We start from the raw sequence: 18,756 nt of genomic DNA on the forward strand, positions 1-18,756 counted from the left end.
GAGCCTCTGTGTGGACACGCTGTGTTCCACGACAGGACCTGTATTAAGCAGCACATGAAAACTGTTTCCAGGGGGACCAGAGAGCCCTGAATGTGTGAGAAAGGGCATAGGCTTTAGCCAAGAGGACAGGGTGGCTGACCAAAGCTCCATTAGGCAGAGGGGTGGTTACCCTATCAGGAGAGGGACCACTCCAGAGGTGTAGACGGACCATCTGGGTGAGGGAGCACCCCAGAGGTGTAGACGGATCATCCAGGAGAGGAGCACAAATGCCAGAGTACAGAGCAGGTTGGGTGGGTCGGGCATAGCTTGGAAAGGCTACCATCTGGGCTGCTCATCGCCGACGGGGCCTCCCTGTGGAGCAGGTGCAGACAGGACAGAAGGCAGGAAGCCTTGCTCAGTGCATGATATAAAACGTTTATTGATACACATTTATTGTCTTCTATAAAACTTGCATTGGCTACATGGGGCCCTTGTGCTTGGAGGTGGGGTGGGGTGGCCAGGTAGAGCCAGGGCCCACTCCTGGGTGGGGACTGGAGCCCAGAGACTCCTGGACAGTGGGCCGAGGTTCGTGGACCAGGTGCACAGCAGCATGGACATGCTGTGCTCTGGGAGGCTGCCCAGGGGCTGGCCCGCAGGGAGCCGGAAATGAGATTGACCTGCTCCAGCTGCCCGAGGCCGCTTCCCATCTAGCTGCTTGCCATGATCGGAAACTCCCCCATGAAAGTTACCAAAGGATTCAGGGCAGGGATGTTGGGTGCCGAAGGTTGGAACTACAAGGCAGGTTAGCCAGAACTCTCTTCCAGATAGCACCTTCGCGTTCAGGTTGGCTTGCCAGTACTGCCTCGAGGGGGCGGAACGGAGAGAACAGGTGCCCTGACGGGGGCAAAGCTACAGCCCCAAAGGGGGACAGTGGTGCCGGCTACATTGTTTGCAAGGAGGCCTGATTGAAAGGGGTAGGAGGGGGATGGGGCTGGGTGACCCCTCCGTCCCCTCCTTTCCCGACCAGCTTCTGGCCATGGAGGAGGATGGCGGGGGAAGCCTGTCCTGGCCAGGGGGCCTGCACGCAGGTGGCTGCTCGGTCTCCCAGCCAGCCACCCCAGAGCCTCCAGCCCAAGGAGAAGGAGGCACGAGGAGCCAGAGCAGACCTTCCTCCTTGCGCTCGGGCACTGTGGCAGCGGCCCCTGCCGCCCAGCCGGCACCGGCCTCTCAGGATGCGTTCCTGGTCGGGCACTGCATCTCCATGGTGACCGTGTTGGGCGTGCTGCCCCCGGCTTCCCCCAGCTCGGCACCGTCCCGCAGGGCCCGCTGGAAGACCACCCGGAGAGGCTCCCACAGTCGCTGGGACTTGTCCCTTCCCGCCAGGAAGTAGACGACGGGCTTGGCGCTGCTGTGGATGCAGATGCAGAGGTCGGTGACGTACTCGGGGAAGGGGGCCGGGATCTGGAAGACCCAGAAGAGGAACCAGTCGATCCCCAGGTAGATGGAGGACACGAGAAACACGGACACCATGGCCAGGACGACGTGGTTGAGCTTGGCAGAGCGCTGGCGCCGCCCGGCCCGGCACTCCACGTGCAGGATGAGCAGCAGGCAGGGCAGCACCATGAGCGGGCAGAAGACGAGGAAGAGCAGGATGCCCAGGAAGGTGTCCATGCGCCCGCAGGCGCTGCCGGAGCCCCGCGGGGCCAGGAACACGCAGCAGTAGTGGTGGACGCCGGTGACCAGGAGCGACAGGGTCCAGAGCAGGGCGCACACCACGGCCGACAGGCGCTTGGGCCGGCGGCGCCAGTACCAGACGGGGAGGACGACGCACAGGCAGCGCTCCGAGCTCACGGCGGGCAGGAGGCTCACGCCGGCCACGAACGTGCAGAGCCCCACGACCCTGGTCACGGCGCGGACGTAGTCGGCGAACGTGCCCACGAAGCCGCCCGTGTTCAGGACGGAGAACACAGCCTTGCTGAGGAGGTAGCCGACGTCGGCGCCGGCCAGGTGCAGGAAGTACACGGAGAAGGGGCTCCGCTTGATGGAGAAGCCAAAAAACCAGAGGACCAGCCCGTTGCCCACCAGGCCGCACAGACAGAGGAGCAGGAAGACGTAGTTCATGACGGCGGGCGGCGGCAGCATGGTGATCTGTTCGATGGTCAGGAAGCCGCGGATGTACAGCTCGGGGGCCCCGCTCACGTCTGGACACAGCTGGGCGGGCGCAGAGGGGGAGACACCTGTGATGCGGCCCGGGCCCCACCCCCAGACCTGCACCCGTGTCCCGGCTGGTCACGGGGCGAAGCCAATGAGCTGGCTGGGACTAGAGCAGAAGACAGCCCTGCTCCCTCCTGGTGCCCCGCTCGGTGTCCCCAGGTCTGCAGCTCGCGGCCTGGAGGAGCGGGAGCGGGGACGGTCAGACGGAATAGAGGCCCGGGACGGCCCCCCTGGGAAGAGACTCTGGTCCAAAGGTGTCTGTATCACGAAAGATACGAACAACGGAAGAACCTTTCCAGGTTGAGGGACCGTGCCGAGCCATGGCCAGTAGGTACGACACCTGGATTTCAGAGCGGCCCTACGGGTCGCTGTGAAGGCTCTTAGCGGGGTGACGGGGAAGCGCTTGTCTGGACCGGGTATCCTCGTGCTGCACCAGCGTTAGATTTTCTGAGTCGGAAGCTGCCCTGCGGCCCTGTACCAGAAGCTCCTTGTTCTCGGAGGCCCCAGGCCACTCGGGGGTAAAAGGGGGCTTGATGTCTGCCATTTACTTCCCAACAGTTCTGGGAAAGAGTCTGTCGTGGGAGGCGTCGAGAGAAAACACAGGCGGCAAAGGCTACCTGCTGCTGAAGGACACACACGTCCGCACTGCACTGTCTGTGCAAGTTTTCTGTGCATTTGCCAGTTTTCACACCAAAATGTGAAAATATTTATTTTTAAAAAATAGAATAAAATAATTGAGAAGGTGGACCCTGGCCCTCACTGGAGTGGGAGCTTGTCCCGTGGCGGGATCAGAGAGACCGAGGGATGTAGAAGTGGTTCCCTGCAGGGCTGGGGTGACCCTGGGTGTCTGGATTGTGAGGGATCTGGGTGCGGCCCAGGCCCCCCCACCCAGGGAGGTGGAGACTTGTGGCACTCTGGGGAGGCACTCTGATGCTCGAACAGTCTGGCCGACCGAGCGCACGGGGCTATCTTGCCTACAGGGTCTGGGCTGGGGATGAATGTGTGAACCTGGCCCTGGAGCAAGTCCCTGGTTTGGGGGGCATGCACACGAGAGCACCTGTCCCGAGCAAAGTGGGCAGCTGCTCTGTTCCAGCTGGTGGGTGCTGGGGGGCGGGAAGGGGGACAGTTGAAATAGGACCATGGGCTGAGTGGCCCGTCCGTCATCCTTTCCCCCATTCCCAGAGAAGCCAGAAAACCCTAGATCGTAATGTGAACTCCCCTGATCTTTAAATGTTTGCATGTAAAAACATCGTGTGGGCCAAGCATAACACATCCACAAGCTGGATTCCTTCGCAGGCTGTCACTTTGACCTCCCATTCCAAGCGACAGGGCTGCTCAGAGCTCCATCACGCCCCTCCTTCAGCTGGGCAGACGTCACTAGTCCGTCCCAGCACTCCTTCCCACAAAGCCTGAACCTGAAACCCCCACCCTAGTCCCCGCCAGACCCCTCCCCCTCCCGCCGAAGGCTGGGTATCGGTTCCATTGCTCATGACTCTGCCCAAAAGGAAACAAACGGAAAGGTTCTTGAGGCTGGAACATTCCACCGCCTTCCAGATGGTCCCCAGCTTTGCCAGATACCCCATAACGGGGGGAAGGGGTTCTGTCAAGGGAGTCTGCAAGCAGAGACTGGAGGTGTTGGCAAGACTTTGGGGAGACTGTGAGGTCCAGGCGAGCACATTAAGGGGGTCTTATATACCAGGCACGCTTATCGGCTCAGCATCTCTGTCCGTCAACCTCCAAACCCCTTAGCTCGCTCTTTCCTCAGCCTTTCCTCTTTGGTAGCTTTGACCACTCCAGGCCACGGAGCAGTGGTCCCCAAGACCCAGTGCCCAGACAAGCCCATGCCGAGGGATCTCTCAGAGCTCCTCACAGGCTGGAAAAAGTCTGCAGTTCCCTCCCCGGAGTCAGAGCGGGAGGGCTGGTGAGTCACTGGGCGTGTAGCTATCACCCCAGCCACATGCGGCCTTGGAAAATGCCTGTTCTCAGCCCGGCCCCCCTCCCTGGGCTCTGCCTTTTCTCTGGGGATTTCTGGAGACTTCTCCCCAGCCGGTCCCATCTCTTCCTCCCATGGCTGCTGCTCTACAGCGGTCACCAAGGGAGAAGACCAAGGGCCACAGGCCCTGGGCAAGAGTCCAGGCTCCCTTCCGACCCCTGGGCTCATCCCAGTCGAGGTACCGTGCTGTCGTGAGCCTCAGTTTTCTCCAATGTGGAGGAGGTTGTACCAGATGAACTCAGAAGGTCCTTCCAATGTGGAGCGTGCTTTGCCCAGGATTGAGAAGGGAGCTCCGGAGTTTTCCAGGAGCTCAGAGAAGTAGGGGGCTGGGAAGGGCAGAGGGGGTGGGTTGGCTTGATGCCTTGTTGGGGTCTTGGCCACAGCCGGTGCCGAAACATAAACCATGACTACCAGACCCTGGCCTTCAGCAGCCCGGGCAGGGTGGACCAGCGCCTGTGGTGCTCTGTGCGGCCCATGGCTTCAGGGACGCCTTGGAGCCAGCTTCTCTGGGTCTCCTGGCAGGGCCTGGCTGTGGGATATAGCTGACCCCCATCTCTTCAGGGAAGAGAGAGAACAAGGCTGCTCGAGGTAGAAACGGCTCGCACAGGGTATGCACAGGGAAGGGATTTGAGGCTGCTGGGGATACTGGCGACCGGGGGGGCCCTGGGAGCAGGGCTGGGGCACATAGCCCAGAGGGTCTCCTGCCCACCAGTGTGTCCTGAGACACAGGATTGGTCTGCGTGGCAGAGTGCAGGGGGAGGGGACGCTGGGCTGAGCCCGCCTCTCCTACCCCACTCCTCTCCCACCCCACCCCGCCCCACCGTGCCTGGAGCCCCCTCTGCTGCCCAGCAGCACTTGCCTTACTCCGGCTGCCTGGATGGGCCTCCCAGGAACAGTTCCCCACCATCTCCAGGCCTGGCGAGTCCAGACTTCTCACGGCTCTGCTCGCGGTGTGCCGGCCCGCACGCTTCTCCTGGCAAAGGCAGAAGGGGTGGCCTCAGGGCAGCCGTGTCCCCCACCCCCCTAGGAGGCCCCACCACCTTCCAGGCCCCCCTCCCGCCCCAGCCCCCACAGCTGTCTCCTTAGAGGAAAGGCCAGCAAGCAAGCACCTGGCTGCCTCAGAGGTGGGCTCTGCGGGGACACAGGACAGTCCTGCGGGGTCCAGGGCCGGTCATGTCTGCACACACTGCCCCCTCCTGCTCGGGCTCCGCGTTCACGCCTTTGTCACAGCCAAGATGCTCATTGTTGCTTGCTGGGGGAGAAGCCTCTCGCCTCATCCCTTCTTGCTTGGTATGTGTGATTTCTGAAGCCAGGTGGCTTTTGGGGACAGGCAGTTATGCCCACACGCATTGGCCTTGCACGTCCTTTGTGCCAGCCCACGGGGGCTCAGGGCTTCCCGGCAGGCAGTCCCAGCCACAGTCTCCTCCTCTCCAGGAGACCTGGAGGAGCTGGCTCTGAGGCGTCCCTGAAGCCATGGGCCGCACAGAGCACCACAGGCGCTGGGCCACCCTGCCCGGGCTGCTGAAGGCCAGGGTCTGGTAGTCATGGTTTACGTTTCGGCACCGGCTGTGGCCAAGACCCCAACAAGGCATCAAGCCAACCCACCCCTTCTGCCCTTCCCAGCCCCTTACTTCTCTGAGCTCCTGGAAAACTCCGGAGCTTCCTTCTCAATCCTGGGCAAAGCTACGGTGCAGGGTCTTCCCACAGTAGGTGACTGCAAGGCAGGACAGCCTGGTCAGCCATCAGCATCACTGACCCCACCATCACCCCTGGGACAGCGACTCCCAGCCAGGAGCTGGACACCACGCCAGCCAGCCAATGGCTATCGCTCCCCGTGGTCCTCGTTACCGGCTAGGAGGCAGGAATCATCGTTCCCCTATGGCGGGAACTCCGAGGCTCAGGGAGGTGCAGCCACGTGCCCAGGGGTCCCATCGGTAACACCTGTGCCCACTGTAGCCCGGGAGATTTGTGTGTCATTGAGCCCCGAGGGGCTGCAGAGGAAGAACAGGTGGAGGGAGCTGGCCGGGAGAGCCCCGAAGCGGCCCTGGCCCCAGGCCGGAGGACGGGCAGCTGTACTCAGCGGTGGCCCCAGGTCAGGAGGCCTGGAAGGGGTGACAGCCCACGGAGGGGGGCATCCCTGCCTGACGGAGATAGCTCCATCCTGGCCAGGCAGAGCTTCTGGGTCCACGTGCCCCAGGCCCCCTTTGAATGGACTCCTGCTCCCCAGTTTGAGCCCTGCCCCAGCAGACAAGCACGGAGCTGTCCCACTGTGTGGGTGGAGAGGTTGAGGCCGAGCTGTAGGCCCCTGGCCATGCCCTCCTCCCCAGAGGGAACGCTGGGCTGCTCGGCCAGCATCCCCCGGAAGATCTTCCTGGCCCGCCATGGCATGTGTCCTTCCACTCCCGAGCCAACAGGGGACCCAGGCAGGTGCGCCTGTCATCTGGCGGGGAAGGGTGGCCAATGGCGGCCTGCGGCCCCTGTCTTGGACAGTGCGGCCATGTGCCCCGTGGTGTGGGCAAGTGTGTATGTGTGCCTGGCGTGTGGGTCACAGCGTGGCATGCGGTGACAGCAGGGCGGGAGCCCTTGCACTCCGGAGGATGTGGACGTGTCCGGTGCGTGCCACTGAGTATGCATCTAGAGCCCCACACCCCCTCCAGCCCGGCCACTGGCCTAGCTGCCTTGGACAGGCCTTCCCCGCACGCTGGGGCTTGCCCAAGCTCTCCCTGCCCGCAGGCTACCGGCTTCGCCCCCGTCCTTGCTGGTTCCTTTGCCCCCACTCACAGTGCTCCCAGTATCCCTGATTGTATGCCACCCCTGGGCCTGGGCCTCGCGGATGTCCTGGCTGCCAGCCTTGTCCTTTCACCTCAGCCAGGTAGACCCCCTGCCGATACCCGGATGCCCTCCAAGGGTGGCCAGCTGGGTCCAGGCACGAAGTAAGGGCCCCCAGCTCACCTCTGCCGGTCGCTTCCATGGTGGGTGTCCCTAGTGTGTCTCTGAGCTTTTCTCCTGCCTTGCCTGGGGCAGTCCAAAGGGCTCGTGCCCCCTGCAGAGAACTAGAAGCCAAGGGAGCCCAGAAGGGCTTTGAGAAGATACGTGTGTGACGTGTGTGTGTGGCATGTGTGTGAGCATGGGTGAGTGTGTGTGCTCCTCGGGCTGGGATCCGGCTTCTGCTACAGCAGAGGGGAAGGCTGCCGGCTCCGTGCACTTCTGACCCTCCCTTCCAAGCGCCAGGCCTCCGACGGCTCTGGCCACCTGTCCACTTCCTCTCCTTTCAGCCCACCTCCCGCAACCCAGCCCCACATTTGCCGGGGACAGGTGAGGCTGTCCTCCGGAAGGCCCAGGTGGGCATAGCCAGATTGCAAGCCCCCAACCCATCTTCCCAGCCCCTCTCTTCCCAGCTGTCGCTGGCTGCCTCCCACCACAGGGAGGCTGCATTTCTGTTCCAGGGCCGGGGACCCCTGCTCATGGCTCAGCTGGAGGAGGCTAATCTGGGGACACCAGGGGCCATCTGTTGGGGACAGGATGGGGTACAGCTGCTCCGCCTTCTGTGCCCAAGCTCAGTGCCGCTGAAGGGGGGCCGTGCAGTGAGCTCGCTGGCGGACATGGGAGAGCCATCTCTCTGCGCTTGGGACGCGGCCGGCTGGGTGTTCCCTTCCCGCCCTTCCAGAAAGCAGACTTGGATGGCTGGCGTGGGTGGGGTAGGGACAGAGCAGGACCCCCCACCCCCAGCCAGGAAGACCGAGCAGGAGTTGGAAGTAGAGGACAGTGTGGGGGTCGGGCACTGCCACCCGGGACAGGGACTCTCAGAGCCACGGGAGTGTGCCCGAGTCCTCTCTGGAGCCTCAGGGTTCCTACTCGGAGCCACGTGATGTCTGGGGGCCGAGTGCCCTGACAGCACCCACCTCATTCTCCCTCCCTGCCTGGCCTTCACCCTGCAGCCCTGGTAGCCAGAAAGCCCTCCCCTGGGCCGCGGTCCGCCCGCCCCCAGCACAGCTACCTGCAGCTGTCCTGACCTTCCGAGGTCTTTCCTTCTCGGAGCACGACACTCGCCTCTGGCCGCGGATCCCCGGGGCAGCAGGCCAGCTCAGAGCACGGCCTGGAGCCTCGGAAAAGGCGAGCTCAGAGTCGAGGACAGCCCTTGCCTGCCTGCCTGCCTGCGGAGGAGATGGCTTGGGGAGCAGAACCCGCCCCAAACCCAATTCCAGGCCTGGAGGGAGGGGGAAGGGGAGGAGGAGGGGAGGAGGGGCTGAGCCAGAGCTGGGATGAAGCTTCAGGAAGGAATGCCCCGCTCAGGAGCCCCCCCTCGCTCCCCCCTCAGCCTTACTGGGAACTCATCTCCCTGCCTGGTGACGTCATGTTGGCAGGAGCACTGCTGCCGGAGTCCAGCTGTTCCTCTCCTCCATCCTGCAGCTCCGCGGGGCTGCCCTGGAGAAAGCTCAGGGCTGTGCCCTTGCTTGGTTCCTTCCTTCTGCTCCCGCTGGGCATTTTGGGGCATGCAGCCCCGGGAGGGGCAAGTCCCCTCGTATTCAGGGCCTGATACAGAGAAGCCAGGAGGTAGTGATGCGAGGGCTCCCTGGAGAGAGAGTTGTAGGCACTTTTGCGGGGTAGGCTGAGCAGCAGGACAGCGGAGCCACCCGGGGGCCACCCCATCCCCCTTCCCACTTGGAATCTGCCAAGGGCGCCCTGCTGGTGTATGGAACTGGGAACCCCCTTTCCCTGGCCCTAATAGCAATCAGATGGCGCAAGCGGAAAAATCACAGCACTTGACTGGGGATGGGGGGGTGCGGGTGGCGGGCTGTGCGGCCTGCTCCGAGGGGGATGAGTCAGGCTTCCCCCCACCCTTTGAGCCTTCTCAGGGTCCTGGGGCAGTGAGCCAAAGCCTGAGGGGGGAATGCAGGAGTCCCAGGGTGGCTGTGAGGTCGGGGGTGGTGCAGAGTGGTTTCCTAGGGAGCCGCGCAGGAAGGCCCCGGCCCCTTGCCCTGCACCAACTTTCTCATGCCCCCGGGAGCCCAAGGGAATTCCCCGAAGTGCTTTCCCTGTGGGAGCAAATGGTGCCCAGCTTGGGGTGGGGTGGGCATCTGGAAGAGGACCCAGAAATAGAGCTTCCCTTGCACCTGCCCTGGGAGCTCCAGGCCTCCAGCCCCTGGAGGAACCCATGTCCCTGCCCAAGTGCCAATCGCAGAGTGGATTTGTTCCCCACAGAGTCCAGCAGGTCCTCTGGGGCCTTTGTTTTAAGCAGAGCTCGAGGGGAGGGCTCTAGGACACTGAAGCTTTTGGCCACGCCCAGGATGAGAGGGAGGCTGGGCAGGGAGCGGGCGGTGACCCTCCCTCCTCTCCAGGGCAGGCCAGCTGGGGCCCAGCTGGGCTGCTTGTTTACGTGGGGAGGTGGGGGTGGGGGAGGCTGGGGGAGGCCAAATCCAGGCAAGTTCCAAGTGTAATTGCATTTGGACACTTAAAAGGAATCGTGTGAAGGCAGCAGCTCTGAGGTCCACGCCTTATTTGGTCTGGAAATTGTTTCTTTCAAAACTAAGGAGAGGTGCTTGTAAATGGGAATGCCATCCTTGGGCTGAGTTTGCTGGGGTCCCCTCGCCACCCAGTGTCCCCAGCTGGTGTCCCCACGTGGAGCAGCATGTCAGGGCCGTGGGGGACAGGTCTGGAGGCCGGGGTCCTGCAGGGACAGTGAGAGAGCCCCCAGCTGGGCTTGCACCGAAACCTTGGCCTCAGGCTCTGTGTGTGGGCCTGGCGGCACTCACCCATTCATGCCCGCCCTCCTGCCACAAAGTGGACCGTGCTGAGGTGACACAGCCATGATCCCTGCTCTCTCACATCCTGTCCTCACGCTCTGAGCCGCTCCCACCCTGCCCTTTTTCTAGTAGAGAGGAACTTTATTTTTAATGGTCCCCTGCCACGGGTCCCACCACACCCTACCCTACGCCCCCTCCCGGGGGTGCAGGCCAGGACCCTCCTCTGTTGGGGTCCCTAGGGGCAGGAGGTGGGTTCTGGCAGGGCTAGCTCACGACATCACCCATCTGGGGTCCCCCATTGCCCAGCTGCTCCTGGATGAAGGGCGGGGTGTGGAACAGCCTGTGGCTCCTCCTGTGGTCCCTCCAACCCCGGGAGGTTGCCCAGCCCCCAACGGAATATTCTGCCCCCGCAGATATTTACTGAGCATATGCTAAGTGCCAGGCACTGGGGCCCAGGCTGATGAACCGGCCAGTCTGTGCCCTCAGGGAATAGAAGTGAGGCAGGGCGGCTCAGAGTAGATGACCCAAACACGTGTAAAAGCACACCTGGACAGGGGGCCAAGTAGATCAGGATGGTTTCTTTGAGGAGTGGACAATGGAGCCCATGGGAATGTCGGGCAGGGATGACTCCGGTGAGAATGGGAAGGGAGGCATCCCTAGCAGAGAAAATGGCACGAGCAAAGGCCCTGGGGTAGGGAGGCATGCGGCACAGATGAGTTGGGGTAGATGAGACCCCAGCTGCCAGGCAGCTGTGAATAGCCCCTCTGGGCCCAGGACCTGGCCCTCCTTGTGCTGACTTCACTTTTCTGCTGCCATTTGTGCCATGTGCTTGGAGGACAGGTGCAGGGCTGACTGACAACCACAGCTGCCCCCTCCTGCATCCTGTGAGCCAGGGCCTGCCTCAGTTCCATCATTCAGTCCTCATGGCATCTGCTGTTTTACAGATTCATTCAGCGTGTACCTCCTGAGCACCTACTGTGTGCCAGGCACTGTGCTAGGCTCTGGGAATCCACTGATGAATGAGACAGATAGTGATCCCTGCCTGCAAGGTGCCCAGGCCGTGGAAGTGAGGAAACTGAGACCCAGGGAGCAGCTCTGTGTTTCCCTCGGGCCCCCACATCCCCACTGCAGGGCCTGAGCCAGGGGCGGGTTCTGCCTCTGCATGCCCAGTACTGCGTGGGAAGGTGTTGGGATAGATGAGGAGAGATCCAGAGCCCTAGGATCTAGTCCTGGCTTTGCTTCTGATGAACCGAGGAAACTGGGCCTCAGTTTCCCCAGTTGTCCCATGGAGTGGAGGGGGCAGGGACCAGTTGATACCTTGCTCTGTGCCCCATGCTCACCCTTCACTTCAGCTCTTGAGGCTGGTTCTTTTTCCACAGAGGGCTACTGAGGTACATTTCACATACCAAACAGTTCACTTCTCTAAAGCACACAGTGGTTTTAGTACCTTCACAAAGTTGTGCAGCTATCACCACAGTCTCCTTCGGGAACATTCTGTCACCCTCAAAAGAAACCTGGTACCCATGAGCAGTCACTCCACATCCCCCTCCCCAGCCCCTGGTGACCAGGCATCTACTGTCTGTTTGCGGGGATTTGCGTGTTTTGGACATTTCATAGAAGTGGAATCACACACTTAGTGGCCTTTTGTATCTTATTTATTCCATTCAGTAAAAGTCTTCAAGGTTCATCCGCTTTGGGGGCACGTGCCAGTGCTGTGTCGCTTCTTATGGTCATAGGCTGGTTCCTTAGGGCCATGTGCTCTAGGACCTGTTCTCTTCCACTTGACTAAGGTCCTCCAAGAGACAAGGCCAGTGTAGACTTGGTCTGCATCTCCTAGGTTAACCCCCTTGCCCTTTTGGTTTCAGTTCTGGAGATTAAAAAAAAAGGTCTCTCTGAGGTCTAGGTGGCTTTCCTGATGGGCAAGGGTGAGTGGGTTCCCCTCCTCCACTCTCCCCCTTCTCCAGCCAGGCGGACTATCAGTGATGGAAAGTGCATCTCGGGAATCTATGCAGAAGCCTACATTCTCCTTTGTCCTGCATGTGGGAAATTATTCATTTCTTCATTTATGCATTTGTTCATCCGTCTATCCATCCATCCACCCACCATCCATCTATCCATCCATCCACTCACCCACCTATGCACCCACCCACCCATCTACCCATCCACCCATCATCCATCCATTCTTATCTACATTTAACACATATTTACTGAACACCAACAATGGTGCTGGGAAGAAATAGTGGATAAATCAGAACAGGAGGAGGGGAAGGGCTCATAAAAGAAACAATTGAACACAGAAATTCCGAGTGAGATCCATGCAGTGCAGAGAATGAACAAGGATGGTGATAGAGAATGATGTGGTGAGAGGGTGGGGAGATGTAATTAATGTAAGCCTAAAATATTGACATCCTAATACCCAGGTCTGACAGTTAGTGACCTTACGAAGCAAAAGAGACTTTGCAGAGGTGATAAAGCTAAGGATCTTGAGATGGGAGAGAATCCTGGATCATCTGGGTGAGACCGTGTGGTGACAAGGTCTCTATAAGACGGAGGCAGGAGGCTCAGAGTGATGTGTGATCACTGGGGTTGGTGGGGGAGATGAGGTGGGAGGTGTGATGACCGGGATCAGTGGGGAGAATCATCATTAGTGATGACTAATGAACAAGATCGGAGGAATATGAAAAGGAACCTTGAGCTAAAGAATGCAGGTAGCTCCTAGAGGTTGTAAAAGACAAGGAAATGGGGTCTCCTGTAGGTGCTCCAGAAGGGACAGGCCCTGCTTCCTCCTTGGTTTTAGGTTTCTGATCTCTGGAACTAAAGAGAATAAATGTTTGTTGTTTTAAGCCCCTGGGTTTGTGGTCCTTTCTTGCCGTAGCCATCCAGAAGTAATACAGGTGGTAGGCAGCACTTCTGAGCAAGTTCAGTGCCTTGGAAGCTCTTTCTGCTTGAGTGAGACCTGCAGCATCCAGGATGAGAACAGCAGGTGCAAAGGCCCTGAGGTAGTAAGGATTTGGTGTATTAGCAGAACAGAAAGGGCGACTGGAAGGCAAGAGTGTGAAGGTGTGTGCGATGAGGCTGGGGAGGTGGGTGCTGCCTCCAGCCCCCTGCCAGCCCAGGTGAAGAGCTGCCTCCTGGAGCCCAAGGTCAGGATGCTTGTGGGCACAGCATCTTGGCCAGTTTCCCATCTTTCCAGTTGGATACTTTCTACCTAGTTTCCAATTCCTCACTTCCCTAAGGCCCAGAAATTTCCCAGCTTTGCACTTCTCTCCCTCCCCATGGCCTGGACTCGGGGCAGGATTCTGGAAACTCTGGTCTGGCCTCCCTGTGATTCTCCTCCACTTTAACTATACTTAAAATTTTGGGACAGTGTAAGCAGTTGACTTGGGTCATGATCTCAGGAAGCACTGCAAGGCAGTGGAGAAGCAAGCCGAGGAGGAAAGGAGTCATGAGAAGACCCCACCTTGTTCGAGGGGGTCTAGTCTTCAGCTCACCATGGCCTCAGCTTCCGTCATTGTGACAGTCAACATCTGCAGACCCAGACAGGAGCCTAGGGCAGGTGGCTGGAGGGTGAGGAGATAGGCTGAGACCAGCAGTCAAGCTGGCCGTCAGACCCTCAAGGGGATTGGAGTAGACAGACCTCTTTGCTTTAGGGGAGCAGCCTCCTGTTGCACTAAGTCCCAAGGTCATGTTCTGCATTCCCATCTATGCTTGTGTCGTGCATACATACAAATACACTGAAAGTGTGTGTTGGTGCCCACATCAAACTGGTTATGGTTTTCCCTGGGGCTAGTGCAAAATCGTAGTGTCTTCTCAGGTCTGGGTGAGCTGGTGTCTTCTGTTTGTGGGAGGCCACGGTTCCTAAGCTTTCAGGCACAAGTAGGTATTTTCCAGAGAAAACTCAAGATTGTTTTGCTTCTGGTACATCTGTTTGATCTGGAATTTTCCCTGAAGCCTGGTTCCATCTGCCAGATGAACAGATCACATTGGTTGTGTGTATGTGTGTGTCAAGTCTTCTTTTCCATTTTTTAAGAAGATTTATTTATTTTAGAGACAGAGGAGGAGAGAGAGAGAGAGAGAGAGTGAGTATGGAGCAGGGGAGGAGCAGAGGGAGAGAGAAACCCAAGCAGACTCCGAGCTGAGTGTGGAGCCCAATGTGGGGTCGATTTCATGACCCCGAAATCACTTGACCAGCTGCACCACCCAGGCGTCCCTCAAGTCATCTTTTTTTCTTCTCAAGAAGTTTTAAGTTCCAGGATATTCAAAACATGGTGGTGAAATGCACCTAATATAAAATTTGCCATTTTGATCATTTTTAGGTGCCCAGTTCTGTGGCATGAACTACATTCATTGTGCTGTCTCCAGAACTTTCTGTCCTGCAAAATAGAAATGCTGTGTCCACGAACCATTCACCCTCCAGTCCCGCCCTCCCCCTGGCACCCGTCGTCCTACTTTCTGTGAATTTCATGACTCTAGGGAATCTTACAGAAGTGGGATCACACAGTATTTGTCCTTTTATGACTGGCTTGTTTCACATCACTTAGGGTCCTCATGTCCATCTGTATCATAGGAGGTGTCGGAATGTCCTTCCTTTTTAAGGCTGGATACTGTTCCGGTGCTGGGATGGACCACATTTTGCTTGTCCTCTCATTCACAGTGGGATACTCAGTTTGCTCCCACGGTTGGCCGTTGCCCATCCTGCTGTTGCGAACGCACCAAGTATCTCTTTGCAAATGTCTCTTTGACACCTGCTTTCAGTCCCTTTGGGGATATTCTGGAAGGAGAATTGCTCGGCCCTATGATAATTCTAGTTTGACACTTTTGAGGACTCACTGTGCTGTTTTCATCCTCCCAAAGTCCCCCAGACAGTGCCCAGCTGAGGCTGTTTCTCCATGTCTTGGCCAACACATGGCATTTCCCATTGTTTTCCTAGCTGCCTCCTGACAGGTGCGAGGTGGGCTCTCACTGTGGTGACCTATACTTTACTTTTGAACAAAGAAAACAGTGCTATCCTACCTGATAGAACCTAGCTGTCCTTGACAACCAAGGACACTGACCCTCCTTCCAGAAGAGGAGATCCAAACTCCTTTTGGCCCCTTATCCATGTCTGGGTAGTGTTCATTCCTTCTACCTGTGCCATATCCCTTCTGGATCTTGTAACTTGAACACTAGACACTGGGCAGCCGCTATGAACACATTTCCTATGAGCTAGAACGGGAAGGGGAGAGGGGGGAAGAGCACATCCACACCTACAGCGGCCCTTGTTCCTGCAGCTCCGACGAAGCAGGTGAGACGTCCTTTTCCTCTATCTGTCCCAGACCATTCCCTTGGCCTTCTGCACTCATCTCGGCTTGGCTTGGTTCTTTGGCGAGGGGCTGTAAACCTGCACCTTTGAAGGTTCCATGCCCTCAGGGGCCTACCTCTTGGTTTGCTGGAGTTTCCCCCGCATGCCTACCGGGACCTGAGAGTTCTGAGGGTGTATGCTCCCTACTGCCTGGTAGCTTCCCAGTTTCTGCTTGGAACCAGGACCAGTCACGCCAGACAGCATAGCAAGACCCTTCGTTGCCTCTTGGTTCAGAGCCTAGATGGCATCTTAGGGTCCTGCTGAGCCCATGCAAAGCAGGGCAGGTGGGGACACAGGCTAGGGACACATCGGGGCCGGTGATCCGGTGCACCTGATTGTTGGGAGTCTCCTCTGTGAAGCTGGCCTTTAGGAAGGCTTTATGTGGGACCCAAATATCTCTCTGCCCGCTCGGTGCCCACTAGAAGAGAGTCTTCCCCAGACCCTTTGTGACCAATCTTGTTTCTCCCGAGTCCCTCACCCTCCATCAGGCGCCGCCAACAAGGCAGTGTAGACCCCTATCTCTGACCATCGCTCCAAGTTAAATGAAAATCCAGGGGTGTCATTGAAAATTCTGTCCTTATAGCCACTTCTGGACACCCTCCGACCATCTCTCCAGGGCTGCAGAGCCATAGCTGTCTACTTTCTGTTGGGTCACTTGGCCCCAGCTGTGGAGAAGTGGACACGGCCACCTGGATGAACCACAGAGTCTTTTCTTGTCCAGGACCCCGCTCAGACCCAGCAGGCATCAGCTGGGAGGGCACACGGCATGACACGCATGTTACATCCCGAGTCTAAAGAGGCCCATTAGGCATCATGCTGCTTGCTTCGTCGTAGGAGCCGCCTGGTCCAGCAACTGGTACTTCCTCTTGGAGGAGATATCGCTACGCACCCCAGACACTGTAGCACTAGCCGTTTCACTGAGCTTGCAGACCCCTGCCTTTTGTGGGGTCCATGTCCCACCTGCTGGTAGGCACATATCTCACCGAGATTTCTAGAGTATTTATGCCTCTGGCTCATTAGGCCCGAGCTGCACAGTGTCATCAGTACCGGGAATCAGTGTGTTGTCCCGTGGAGTGGCGAGGTCCCCAAGTCCCAGAGTGCAAGGTCATGACGCAGGGCTGGAGAGTTGACGGGCCCAAGGGAAGATGAGGCAGGGGCACTATTGTCGCTGCCCAGTGGAAACAAACTTCCCATTTGCTTATGTTTTATAAATAATGAGTTTGGGGAAAAAGGATTTGCTGGGTGTTGGGAGCATGTTGATCTGCTCTGGTGGAGACCCCCCCATGTCTGGAAGAACATGTGAAACTGAATTCGCCATCTAGTGAGTCCACAATATTCCTTTTGGTTTTCTGTTTTGTGTGTGGGGGTGGGGAGAGAGAAGCAGTTCTGGGGGATTCTACTCAGCCATTTCTGTTACAACAGCCCTCCCCCTGCCAGCCAGAGAACCACCACCGGCTGAGATGGTCTATCCCACCCTGCTTTCCAGAACAAGGGGGATGAGTACATGGGAACTTGGAGGACCCACGGAGCTTGGTATGAGATGGGTCAGTATCAAAACCCTGTTCATTGCTTGGCCTCCATAAAGAGGACCACAGGGGTGATGTGAGTTTCCCAGAATTCACATCAGCTCGGACCCAAGGTGCTCTACTCTACCCCTCACCCATCTGGATCCTTCCTTTTCTCCATTACAACTGCCCAAGTAAATGGCCTTTTTGGGGGAAGGCAAGGAGATCTGTACATTATACATTTTTGGTAGACAAGCAGGGTCCTTTCTCAGGGGGCTCCATAAAATCTGGGGCCTGGAAAAGGGGTCTGGATTCAATACCATAGTGGTTCAGGCAGGTCTGTTGATCAGATCTAGAGGGTTCTGGCTTATTCCAGTCGAGGAAGGTGTCAGTAGGGCTGCTCATCTGTTTGTGAATTATGTTAAATTATAGTCATTCAGGTAACAAATGGTTGACTCTCAGCACTTTTGTGTGATTAAAGCTAACATTTTGCTCTCAGATACTTCATGATCAAGTAGCCATTGTTAAAGATCACCATGGGTCAAGCTTTTCTGGTTATTACTGTTCTTATTATGGCAATTACGTCCTCCTTGGCTCCCTGGCCATGGGCCACATGGGGCTCTATCATCTCCATTGAGTTCTGGAAGCCCATTCCTGGGAAGCCCCAACATTACGTTTCTCCCACTTTGGTCCAACACCCTGGGGGTAGGGGCCGTTCCCATACATATTCTTGAAGTTCCTGCCAATGGGAATGGAAAACACCTGTCAATTCTTGTGCATAGTATGTCTTCCTGGGTCAGATATTTTGTTGCCATGCTCCCGGACTGTTCTGGGGTTTGGAGGTAGGTGCAGATCTAGAAGCAGGAGGTAGAGGTAGGCTCCTGAGGACATGTCTAGCTCAAGAGTAACCCTTATAGTTTCTTCAAGTTAATGACCTTTGAAAAAGGACAGGGCTGCTTTGACCAGCAAGAGAGTTTCTGTGGAATTGGGACATTCAGCGTCTTCAGGTGCATTGGAGTCTTTCCAAATGGAACTCATTCCAGTGTTCAAGGCTCCCCTCTTCCCCATTTGATGCCCTCATGTAACTGAGGAGGGGCGCGTGGCCACGAGTTGAAATGGTCGTGTCATGTGGAGTTCAGCCACCCCACCGGGTCAGAATTTGGGTTTGGATTTTCAGAAATCTCCTGTGGCTATAAGAGATGGGGGCTTTTTTCAGGCAGTCGTGGAAGTTTTCTGATACTTTATCTTGGCCGTGCACTGAATAGTTAATGCCTTGAGCTCATTTTTTTCTCCCCTCCTCATTTTCCTGTGCAGTTAGAAGAGGCCCACCAACTCCATATCATGTACACTCTGCTGGGCGTGATTGTCACTGTCAAGGAAAAGGTTGTTGCTTGATCCTCTATGGTACGTGCTGGAAGCCTGGTTGGGCAGAGCACACCGTGAACACCCCCGTTCATTGCTGACTTGAGAAATGACAGCTCCCATCCTCCCACCAAATTCCCACCAAGCAGGATGTGGAGAAGTACGTATTATTCAGCCTTCAAGGTCAGGGGCTCCGGAAGTGGCCAATCCAGAGCATCTCCCTTGTAACGAAGAACGTGGGGTGGCAGGCCTTGATCTTGGAGCTCTGGCCGTCAAGGAGGGAGGGCCACAGAGAGTGGCTTCACTATGGAAGCTTGCTGCTCGCAGGTTCCCACCGAGGTTGCCTGTCGTGGATGCTCTCTGTCCTGTTCCTGGACACCCTTTCCCAAAGGCCCCCCAATAAACCTACATCTCCATTGCTGTCTCGGGCCTTTTCTTCAGTCTCTCTGGGTTATCACCTGGCGTTGGCTTAGAGTCTGCTAGGTGCGGCCGCACAACCTCTGTGGGGCTCATGGTGATTGTTTAAGTAATTGTTTTGGCCCCCTGGGTGCGTGAACACTGGTGTCCCAGTCACCACTGGCAGTTAGGCACCTTTAAATAGAATCAGGCCAGAGACCA

General features: G+C 57.6%; 1 protein-coding gene and 1 pseudogene across 3 annotated transcripts; one reads left to right on the plus strand and one right to left on the minus strand.

The window, feature by feature from the left end:
• Positions 1-1,184: 1,184 nt before the first annotated feature.
• Positions 1,185-8,418, minus strand: MRGPRF (MAS related GPR family member F). 3 transcript variants are annotated; one of them, XM_032879700.1, is made up of 3 exons: positions 8,200-8,418; positions 5,046-5,159; positions 1,185-2,190 (listed from the first exon to the last, which is right to left on the minus strand). In XM_032879700.1, the coding sequence occupies exons 2-3, from the start codon at positions 5,091-5,093 to the stop codon at positions 1,207-1,209; spliced, it is 1,032 nt and encodes a 343-aa protein (XP_032735591.1). In that variant the 5' UTR covers positions 5,094-5,159; positions 8,200-8,418; the 3' UTR covers positions 1,185-1,206. The 3 variants fall into 3 exon arrangements, 1 of the variants encoding a protein (XP_032735591.1); XR_004385208.1 differs by lacking the exon at positions 1,185-2,190 and having other exon boundaries at positions 8,184-8,418; XR_004385209.1 differs by lacking the exons at positions 1,185-2,190; positions 5,046-5,159 and adding an exon at positions 7,724-7,846 and having other exon boundaries at positions 8,184-8,418.
• LOC116880507 lies at positions 6,684-18,396 on the plus strand (annotated as a pseudogene).
• Positions 18,397-18,756: the final 360 nt, after the last annotated feature.

Source organism: Lontra canadensis, unplaced genomic scaffold, assembly GCF_010015895.1.
Source record: "Lontra canadensis isolate GAN:19392208 unplaced genomic scaffold, GSC_riverotter_1.0 scaffold66, whole genome shotgun sequence".
NCBI classification, from domain to species: domain Eukaryota; kingdom Metazoa; phylum Chordata; class Mammalia; order Carnivora; family Mustelidae; genus Lontra; species Lontra canadensis.